The sequence below is a fragment of the Aquila chrysaetos genome, chromosome 21 (genome assembly GCF_900496995.4).
Source record: "Aquila chrysaetos chrysaetos chromosome 21, bAquChr1.4, whole genome shotgun sequence".
Classification (NCBI taxonomy): Eukaryota; Metazoa; Chordata; class Aves; order Accipitriformes; family Accipitridae; genus Aquila; species Aquila chrysaetos.
Window position 1 is genome coordinate 23496946 of NC_044024.1, and position 10799 is coordinate 23507744.

The window sequence follows — 10799 nt, forward strand, 5'->3', positions numbered from 1 at the left end:
CACCGCGCGGTGCCTGCCGGGAGTTGTAGTTTTTTCCCCTGCCCGCTCTCCCCTCCCGGCGCCGCGCGGTGGCTGCTGGGAGTTGTAGTCCGGGCGGCCATGGCGGAGGAGGGCGAGAGGAAGGCCGCGCTGGAGACGGTGAGCGAGTGCGGCCGCCCGGCTGAGGCGCGGAGGGGACGGATGGGGCAGGGGTCGGCCCTGCTCTCCTCTGGCAGCGGTAACCGGGGCCTCCCCGGTATTTTCCAGGGCCCGGCTCAGCGGCGGGAGCCCCTCAGTAAGGGGTCCCGCTGAGGAGGGGGTGTTGCGGGGTTGGCGTCGGGATAAATCGTGACAGGGAGGATAGATCCAAGGGAAAACCGCTTCCGCGGGTCAGCCCTCATCCCCGGGCTGGTGTTTCGTCCCGGCAGCGGGAAACGGCAAAGATCCCTTTGCAAACCGGTCCCGTGCTGCGGCCTGCCTGCCTTACGGCCTTTCCTCCCGCATCCCGCTCCAAACCCTCCTCGGGTGTCACCCCTCAGAGACCCGACCTGCCTTACCCGGCTTTTTTCAACCCCTAAACCCGTGTGGTTTTACCTGGCATGGAGCGGCTGCTCTGTTACAGCGTCTGTGAACAGCAGAAGGAGAAAGGAGCTGAGAAAAGCGAGCAGCGTTACCTGAAATAGGAGGGACAGAGAGGAATACGCCTTTGAGTTTAATTTCTTGAAGTTTAGGTGTTTGAGGTTGTCCTGTAGGGAACAGAAGCAGCTAGAGGTCGGGACTAACCTACTCTAAAACTAGTTAGGGCTAACTTATTCTAAAACAAGCCTTGCTTTTTAAAGATGAATTGCTCAGCACTGCATAACGTCAGGCCTTGGGTGGCTTTGCCTGTTAGCTGTAGGCTCTGCAGCGTGCCTCGTCTCCTCTCTTGCACCCATTTCAGGTTGCTGAGCCCTGCGGCAGGAGTTATGGACCCTCTTTCCATCTCCAGTACCCATTGCAGGCAGCAGAAGGCACTAGATGGCACTGCACTTCACTCTTAACAGGGTTGCAGGCTCCCAGCTGGCAGTTATATCAAGTCACGGTCACAGGGAGAGCTGACACAGGATCGTCGGGTGCCCTGCGTGCCTGTCTGTTTGTCTGTCAGCAGGAAATGGGGAGAGCTGAGCACCAGGACAGCCATACGGGAGAAACAAGAGGGCTCTGTAAGTTGCCTGCTTTTAAAAGCTGCCCTTGGGGGAGGCTTAATACAACAGTTTTCCATGGTGTCTCAATCTGCAGCCCCTAAACTTTTCTTAATGGTGCAGCAGACCCTGGAGCCTCTTAGCAATAGTCTGGCTTCTGCTAGTTACATTTTTCAGGCTCTGTAGAGCCATATTCATCTCCCCAGTTGCACAGGCCACAGGTTGAAAGTCACAATTGCACCAGGAAGCCCAATCCTAATCCTGCAAGTCTGATGTGATGAATGAAATTGATCCTTGAAGGGCTGCAGTTACTAGAGAGGCCCTTGGCAGCAAACCAGCAGATTCCCCCATGAGGAATGCAGTACCATACAGAAAACTGGAGGACATGTAGAAAGCGATACTGGCTCACAAAGGCCAGCGAAGGACTATATATTCTGACATAAAAGACAAATTATGTATAAACTGCAGTGAGTGTAGGAACAGGTGAGTTGTAGGACTGTTCCCCACCCACTTCATGTCTAGCTGATCCCATCTATCTCAGCGCTGTGCTAATGTATCTGCCACAGCACTACCTAGGCACCAAATACAACATTAAATAATTCATCATCATAAATCACAGCCCCTCCAAGCAGGAGAGCTTCTGCATGACGTGAGATTGCAGCTCTTAGGCTTGCATAGCCAGTAGAGGAGGAGGGTGTCCAATGGGTGGGTGGCTGGGTTGCAGGGGCTGTATCCTGACCTTGCTGGGAGGGTGTACCCTGGATCATCTTGGGGGAGGTGCAGGCTTTTCCGTCTCTGTTGTCTCTGAGGGGCTCAAGTGAATTTGATCAATCCTAAAGCTGCCTCGAGATCTCATCACCTTTTCCTTCTGCCTCTACCATAATACAAGAGTGAGGACAATTTGGTAGAGACTAGCAAATCTGTGTGTAATCAAAGAAGAAAAACTCCAGACGAGTAGAATTCCTTACTCCAGGACATCAGGGTTGTTTTTACAAGTTGGCTTACAGGAGAACAAGTTTTTCGTGATGAATAGTTTGATACCTGGATACCTCTTAGGTGAGACTCAGAAACACCCTGAGAAATCTCAGCCTTCTGCCTCAGGGCACGGACTCGATTGCTGGAGGGACCAGGGAGGAATCTGTCCTTCAGGGGAATGTGTCAGGTTTCCTCAGAAGCATCAGACAGCATCTGTGCCAGAGGCGAGATACCTGACTAGGTGGGCCAACAGCTGGATGAGAAGCAGTGAAACTTATGGTCCTGCTGAGATCCAGAATTGTATCTGAGGACCCTCTACAGGAAAGAAGAGAGAGAGATTGAGTCTCTGTGAAGCAGACAGGTTCAGCACAATGTGTTCCTTATGGCTGTGTGAAAGAGCTGTGCTCTGGCTTTCACCTGCCAGATCAATGCACTGGGTACTTACGCTGTGCTAAGGAGGCAGGGACAGCTTAAATTCATTGGGTTGCAGCTCAGAGGCACTTGCTGCAGCCCCACAAGCAGGCCCAGCCACCATGCCAGAGATGCATCCTGTCCCTTCCTTCCTATACCCACATGTTCCTTCAGCTCTGGGCAGGAGCCTGAAGTCAGTGCAACTCCCAGCACTGCGTGTTAAATTCCCAGTTACTCTATTTTTCAAATCATTTTTATGCAGCATTTGTAACTCAGCTGTAAATATTTGCTTTCTGTCTGGAAAAGCATGTCTCTGCCCCTGTGTGTGCAGAGCTACACCTGAGCTAAGGTGTAACTCCCATCACATGACCAAATTGCAAGAGCATCACTGTCCCAATGAGCAGAGCTGTACCTGTCTCGTTGCGGGGAGCGAGGGGGTGGACACTTGGGATTTTGGCACCTGGGCACACTTCTAACCTTGTGACTGGATGTAGGGAGCAAACTGGGGGTCAGGCGACCTGTCCTGTCCTGCGGGTGCCTCCTGAGTTAGTTTCTTCTTGTTTGAACCTGTAGTCTTTGGAAAAAACAAGCTCTTGAGTACAACTGGTGCTAGTAATTTTAATAAATACTTCCTTGCAAGGCCTCACATAGGAGAGACTGAGACCAGTAGCTGCTTCTGGGAAGATGGGTGAGGGCGCTGGGTCTAGCAAGCAGGAGAGCAGGCAGGGTGTCTCATCTGTGCCACTAGCTGCCCGAGTGACCTGTGTCAAATCACTTACACGTTTTCATTCCGCACCAAGGGAAGGTGTTTTTGCCACTCACTGCCTTATTTTAATCACCAGCAAGACTTAACTGCTTTGGTTATGGATTGCGAGATGCTGGGAGGTGAGGGAGACCCTATCAGTCCAACATCCCCTTTGCTGATGTGATGTTGCTGCATTGCACCCACCCTTCTGCAATAGCTGGTGTGCAGGGAGCCTGCCCTTGAATTGCACTGCAGGTCTGGGTGATCTCTTCCTCCATGGAAATCAGTTCGTGTTTCCCTTCTCAACTGCTGAGTCAATTCCCCATGGTGGCCGTACCTGCAGAAGAAGGAATGGGACTGCTAGGGGGGTATTAGTACCTGAGGGAAAATGTGAGGGGTCATAAAATCCCTGGAGCAGTTGAGGATTTGGCCACGGGCAGGATGTGAAGAGATCAGTGCTCGTCTTAGGCCAGCTCCGCACTTAACCTTGAAGCCTCTCTCTGCTGCTGAGAGAGGAAGCGGTTGGGGGCTGTCTGAGCATGTCAGGCTCCACAGTGGCTACGATGAGCCTGGGGAAAGGTCAGAGGCTCGGCAGCTCTCTGACAGCAAAGCAATTAATTAGGGGTCTTGTTGGTTTTGGAGGGGATCCCAAACCAGTCTTCTCAGGAAGCCTTAGCTGGTAAAGCTGTTTTCGGGCACCTGAGCTAAAAGCAGCAGGAAGATTAGGGGCTGGCTGCTGGCATTGGGGGATTCATTACGTGTGGGGCTCAGCAGCCTGAGGCTTGCTGGTGGGCTCCCCAGCCTCATCCTAAGCATGTGAATTTGGGCTTACAACTCCTTTTGTTTTCAAGCTGGGATAAGATTTCCCTGCTGACAGGCAGCATTCCTCCTTGGGGATTTTTTGACTGTCCCTCTCATTCCTGTCTAGCTACAGGCTGGTGGTAGGACCTGGGATCACACCAACCTGAACAGTTACTCCCAGCTTCTTTCCACCATGGCTCCCAAAGCCACAGCTTTCTTTGGGCTCCTCTTCTCTCCTGTGAAGAGGAAGGATGCACAGGCACTTTGATAACCAGGGAGAGGTTTCTCTGAGGTCTGTAGTTTTGCAACTTTCCCTCTGCTGTGAAGGTGCTCTTGGTCAGACTGCAGCACCCGAGGCATGAGCCACAGACATGGCCCAGCCAGACCTACAAGCCCTCCCAGTTACTCTGGTGAGGCCGAGCACAATAGCTTGTTCTTTACCCTACGGCTGGTGTTCGTTACCTCAGAGAGTCTTACAGCATCTCTTCTTTCCCCATTTGTGGCAGGTCCAGGCAGATGGGACAGATGGAAACTGCGTCACGTTTGTGTTGCACGATGAGGACCACACACTCGGCAACTCTCTCCGATATATGGTCATGAAGAAGTAAGTGGAGCCTCCGTGGTGCCTGGCTTTGCTGAGGGTACCTCTGTGTCCTACTCTGTCCTTCTCCTTACCAACCTGCACCTCAGCTGTTGCTGGAAGAAGGCAAATTATCAGAAACTACCTCTGTGTAGGCAGAGTATATCAGACATGGTGCCAAAGACTCCTTGCCTACTACCTCTCTTCACAGGATTAACTTTTTCCATGTGCTGGTAGCATCAGGACCCTGAGAGCGCTAATAGGCCTTAATGGGCCTGATCAGCCACACCTGGGGCCTCCACCCACACCCTGCCCATGGGCCCCAGAGCCCCATTTAAGCTCAGCTCAGGGCTTATAGTCCTTCCTGAGCTATGTTGTAGGAGTATGGGTCTCCAGCTCAGCCTCTACTGGTCTGTGGACTCCATTCACCTGGATGCTGACCCATGGACTGACTTCCTGACCTGACTTCAGCCCTTCCTCATCATCATACATCTGCTTGGTGATCACTAGGTAGTGTCTGACCCTGATTGCCCTCACCTGACCTGCAGATTGGCTTCCTGGCCTGACCTTGGACGTGCTTCATCCCACAAACCTGCCTGATGATCTGGACCCTTGGCTGACCCTGGTTACCACCTCTGCACCCATCCTACTCCCTCATTTGGGTGCTGTGGGACAGGGCTAGCTCGTGAGGCCTCTGTCCTGTCTGCTGTCTTGCTATTCATGGCTCCCAGCTCCCCATCTCTTAGGGAACAGCCAGCCCTCACTGCTTCTTGATAGTTATGGAGGAAATTTAATGTCTGACATGTGAAGGATTTCTGAATGTCTTACTTGGCCCTGGATAAAATGATGCACAACTCCATGTAAGTACACGTGGTCAGGCAGTATCTATGTCTCCTTCTGGGACAAGCGCTGTCAGAAAAGGGGGTAGGAACAGCCAATATTAAGCAAACTGATCATCTTTCATACTTGCATGGAGATGCAGGAATTGATGCTGGGAATTAATTATCCTGCTGTCTCCATCAAAATATACAAATAGGTTCACCCTGGTTGCCCAATTTTATAGAACTGGGCAGCACTGAGGGTTTGTGAAAATCTACTGGTAAGCCTCAGAAGAATTACAGCAGGAAGTTCAGTGCATCATTTCAAATGACAGTTGCATTGCAAATGTCATGTGAATCCCTCTGATAAATCACCATGACAAGAAAAACAGCAGGCTTCTTGCAAGGGTCTGTTCTTTCTTCTGGGTGCACAAATGTTCTGCCAGCCACCTCAGCTTATGAAGGCAGATGCCGTGCAGCCTGAAAACCATCTCAGTAAATCCTTGCAGTGCCCTAGACCTGTCAGCCTCTTTTGCTCAGCAGAACTGCAACAGGTTTATGTACAGTGAGCTTTCCAAGCATCCAGGATCCCCTGTTAGAACTCTGCAGGCCTGCTGGTGGTGCCAGGATGGTGCCTACGATTGTGCCAGCCACGTCCTTCTGCTGCAAAGCTCCAGCTCAAATGGGGGCGTGTGAATAAGGTTACACAGGTAGTTTCCCTTCAGTATATCCCTCCCATAAGATCCTCAGTCATTTTAGAAACATCCTGAGCCCCAGCAGGTCTGGGGTGGCCTGAGCCTCTGACTTTCCTGAGATTTGCTCTGGATTGGCCTGGCTTTCACTGCTCTCTTCTCCTTTCTCCCCTCCTGCAGCCCTGATGTGGAGTTCTGTGGCTACTGCATCACGCATCCCTCTGAAAGCAAGATCAACTTCCGGATCCAGACCAGAGGTATGGGTGTGTGCGTTTCCCTTGCGTCCAGGGCCCTTCTGTTGTGGAATTCCCCCTGCTTATGTCAGGTTTCCACCATGAGTCATTTAAATAAAGAAAAGCACTTTTCTCCCTCTTCTCTGCTAGCCACCTGCAACTGCTCTGCCCTGTTGCTTAGCCAGAGAGGCTGCTCTGAGCCATTATGCTACAGCTCTTCTGTTTCCCAGCTGTAGGGCTGAAGGCCCGAGGAGCCCACAGCCTTGCCTGGTCCCAGTTATCTGGGTTGGCTGGCAGCAGGCACTGAAGTGTAGCACTGGGGTAGAGTAGATCTACTCACTGTCACAGGTGATGGGTGCTCCATCTGCCCCTAAATCAGCATGGGGATCAGAAAGCAAAGCTAAAGTGTGCTGACGTATATAGCCACAATGAGATAATTTGTTTCTGCTTCTCCTTCTCAGCTGTCTTGCAGCTTTGATCATCAGGCTATGACCCAAAGCTCTTTGGAAAAGCCTCATCAGTCTGTGCTGTCTTTTGACTTGCCTCCCAAAGAGGACTTTGTTCCCTGATAATAGATAGCACTGACAACTCTGAGCCTCTTGCAGTTACTCGCTCCTCCCAGCACACCAAACCCTTCAGCTCAGTCCACTGCCCTCCATCCAGGCCCTGCAAGCTCCACAGCTTTGTCTGCTGCCTAGACGGTGTTATTTCATTCCTTCCTCATGGGGCTGTTCCCTTGAGCATCAGATATGTACAAGCCACTTCCTGGAAGCAAGTATCTAGTTTGTACTTGCTGACTCTTTAATTTCCTAAAAATAATTAGTGCTCAGGCTGTTCGCCTTGCCAAGGGAACCCCTTGCCCATGGGACTAACTGCAGGGTAAGCGTCTGCTGTTCCTGTGCCATAGCCTGGACACCACACTGAGCTCGGTTCTCAGGCTGCTGATGGTGGGCTGGTAGGAGGGAAGTGTGTGGGCACATACCTGGTGTAAGAGCCTCTTCCCATCGTGGGGACTGCCCTTGGGCATGGTGGTAACAGCCACACTGCCTCAGAGTGGCAAGGGGGAGGGCCACCAACCCCTTTGGAAGTCACCTCCCATTTCACTAACACATCTTCTTTCCTGAAGGAGGCCTTCCTGCTGTTGAGCCGTTCCGGAAAGGGCTGAATGACCTGATGGATGTTTGCCAACATGTGCTCAACACCTTTGAGGTGAGACTATTGCCTGAAGAGCTCAGGGGCCTTTTCTGTCTCTTGGTCTCAGAGGGGAGAGGAATGGTCTGAGACCTGTGTTGTAGGCACTTTTGACATGAAAAACTTGATCATTTTTTCAGATGTTCTCTGCCTGACCTGCGCCATGTCCTGGCTTCCTTTCCCTTGGAGTGACTGTAAAGCTCAGTCACTTCTGAAAGTACCTGGAGCTCTGTCAGAGCTTCTCGGGTCCCTTAGCATTTCCAGGCACTGGACAGAGAAGTCTTAGCACAGATCAGGGTGGTGGCACTGTGGTATATGAGTCACTCAGGTATCTGCTGTTAACATTTGTCCTTTGCTGTTGTTTGCAGAGGAGCATGAAGGAATACAGGGCCCAGAGGGAGGAAGAGATGCAGTAGCATTTGGGGATGGCAGTCCCCATGGATGTGTGTAACATCTGTGTGTTGAATTCCCCGTGTCAAGCATTTTTGTTTGGTTGTTTTTTTTATGACCACTTTGATGTAAACCTGTATTTTGTCTAATAATAAAGTTTATGAAGTTTGATGCCACAGAGGTGACACTGTGTTCAGCTCAACATGAGTATGAAAAATGACAGGTAGAAGGCAGCTCTTTCACTCTTCCATGTTACTTCTTTCCTTCTCCAAGTGTTGTTGCCTTTTCCTGCCTGGGATTTTCAGATCACAGAGTTTGCAGGTAGTCTGGTGCACAGAATTAGCCTGCCCCAGAGTCCGCAGGGAGCAAAGGGGTTCAGTGCTGTGTAAAATCAAGCTTTTAGAGAGACAGCACCCTCCCGCAATTTAAATCTTTCTGTTACTGGCACCAGTGTAGTAGACTTCAACAGATACGGCCAGACTTCCTTTTTAAACAGGTCATTATAAAATGATACTCTGCTTATTTGGAGGGTGAGATGAGTAAAAAACCACTTGCCTTTTTTAACCCCCTGAAGAATGCAGACAAAGGCAAGCCCAGACCACTTCTCGTGAGCAGGTTTAAAGGGCACAACACTGAAACCCTGCCCTTGTTCAAATCTGCTGGCAGCTAGCCAAGTGAAAGCCTTTTGTTGAGCGTAATGTGGCATGAAATTGCAGGGGTTTTTCTGCTCCGTGTTGGGTATAGGATTGTGAACCTTTCTGGATTGCTCTGCACAGGGGCGACACCGCTTGTCTCTTCAGTGGAGGTCTGCAGTTACCAAAGGAACCTGCTGACACTCAATTAAGTATTTAGCAGACTTTGCAGACCCCCTGCTGCTTAATAAGAAACACCCGGAGATTTTTCTTTCAAACACCAACATGTTTTATTAACATACAGAGGAATGAGAGGGAGGATGTAAAATGTCAGGTTTTCTCTATAAAATCACTCTTTCAAATACAAATTGACAGACTTGGTCTCTCTGACAGGCCAGCAGTAGGTTTGTGTTTGCAGGTGTTAGGTCAAGAAGCCAGCCGAACCCTACATTTCATAATAAGGCTCCTTTGCCTCTCAGTTTGCTGCAACGTATTCATCCTGCCCATGCCAACATGGTCCCACATCTATAGTGGGTAGTTGCTTTGGCTTTGCTTTTGGCTAATCCTGTCTGGCCTGGTTTCTTCGTGCTGAAACCTGTGGGTGGTTAAAACATGCTTTCACACAGGGCTTGGGATGCAGCAGGGGCGTGTGGGGAAGAGGGGCTGTGCCTGCTGGGTGCTGGTGAGTGTTTCACCCCGCTGCGTAGGAGGAAGCACAGGCCTGGGGACTTTCTGGTTGGAGAATTCCCCTGCCCAAGCAAATAAAAAAGCAGGAAAGCAGTTTCCCCAGGGCAAGGGGGAGAAGACGAAGGGGTGAATAAACCAGGAGCTGACTAGTGCACCTGGGCTCAATCTCAGCCCAGGTGTCATGAAGAACAGCTTTTTAAAAATGTCATGAAACCCAGCTGGTCACTGACCTGATGGTCACTTCCTCTAACCCCCAGGGGATGCTATGGGCCAGTTGTGTGTTTACTGGGCTGGGCGGACCACTCTGTTTCTGGAGCTCCTCTGCCTGGGGAAGCACGAGAAGGATGTGCTTGCCTGTAACTGTATAGCTCTCCCCTGTGAAGGGCAATAGGAGCTGGCAGCAGGGAGCTGTCTTCATGTTTCATTTGCATGAGCAGCTAAAAGCAGGCTGCACATGCACTCCTTTTCTGATAGTCATTACTTTCCCTTTGAGCTGAAACTTGCTGGTCCAGGTCTTGGTTGTAGCCTAAGGGAGACCTTCTAGGGATGGGAAAGTGCCATTTGGATGCCAGTGCAATAGAGGAGCTTTAAAAGAGTACTGTTTCCTGCTGATAGCTCAGCTCTCTTCTCCTCTCCCTCCTCTCTCACACTTGGTCAAACTTTATGATGTTGGTTTTAATAGAAGGTGTCTGGGAGGAAAACACAAGGGGAAAGCTATACCAAAGGAGGATAAAGTCACTGTTAAACAGACATGCAGCAAGTGATAGCAATGTCCAGACCTGGGATGAATTTATGTCAGTCTGTTTGTTGCAATATTAATAATGTGCAGATCTGAGACTGGATTTGAGCCATTTAAAGCTAAAATGTTGATCTGAGTGTAGCTGCTAATGCAGGAGTGATTAAATCTGCTCTTGGAGCATAAAAAGAGATGTTAGCCACTTGGGGCCCAGGAGAGTAAGGTTAAAGGATTCCCCTGCGTGCCGGTAATTGGTATCTGTCTTGTGAATATTAGCAGGTCCTGGCTGTTCTGCCTGTCCTTAGGAGAGCATGATGGCTCTTCAGTGTTTGGGATGCTGCTCCTCATGGCATTACCAAAGGTCACTACTGGGAAATTGTCAAGATGCTTCAATCTTCACTGAAATGAATGGGAGCTGTGCATTTAAATATGCTAGTTCCCATGCATTGTGCGAGTAAAAGACAGAACAACCCTTGCTCAGCTGCTGGCGGGCACTAAACTGGATGACTGCATGCTTTGCTCTTGTTTTAACATGATAAGGCTGACTTTTACCAGTTGGGACCAACTTTATTTTGCAGCAAGGAGGGCGGCAACAGCCAGGGACAGGTCTATAGCTTTAAACTCCTAAGCTTCTTTCTTTCTTTCTTTGCTATTTCACCTTTCTGGCGCTTGTGGCTCCTCTACCAGGAGGACACGAAGACCTTGATGTTCTTTCCTGCTTCTCTGAGGCACTGAGTACATTTTAGCT

At 50.3% G+C, this 10799-nt stretch overlaps 1 protein-coding gene across 1 annotated transcript; it reads left to right on the top strand.

Annotated features, from left to right (window-relative positions):
* The first annotated feature begins 51 nt into the window (after positions 1 to 51).
* On the top strand, positions 52 to 8172 carry LOC115333914 (DNA-directed RNA polymerases I and III subunit RPAC2-like). The gene is made up of 5 exons (XM_029997501.2): positions 52 to 138; positions 4599 to 4696; positions 6363 to 6439; positions 7542 to 7624; positions 7975 to 8172. The coding sequence occupies exons 1-5, from the start codon at positions 100 to 102 to the stop codon at positions 8020 to 8022; spliced, it is 345 nt and encodes a 114-aa protein (XP_029853361.1). The 5' UTR covers positions 52 to 99; the 3' UTR covers positions 8023 to 8172.
* The last annotated feature ends 2627 nt before the right edge of the window (positions 8173 to 10799 follow it).

Excerpts from the sequence above, each read along its gene's own strand:
- LOC115333914 (XM_029997501.2), top strand. The coding sequence starts at position 100 with ATGGCGGAGGAGGGCGAGAGGAAGGCCGCGCTGGAGACG. Across the intron at positions 4,697-6,362 it reads CGATATATGGTCATGAAGAA|CCCTGATGTGGAGTTCTGTG; the intron begins GTAAGTGGAGCC and ends CCCCTCCTGCAG. Across the intron at positions 6,440-7,541 it reads CTTCCGGATCCAGACCAGAG|GAGGCCTTCCTGCTGTTGAG; the intron begins GTATGGGTGTGT and ends TCTTTCCTGAAG.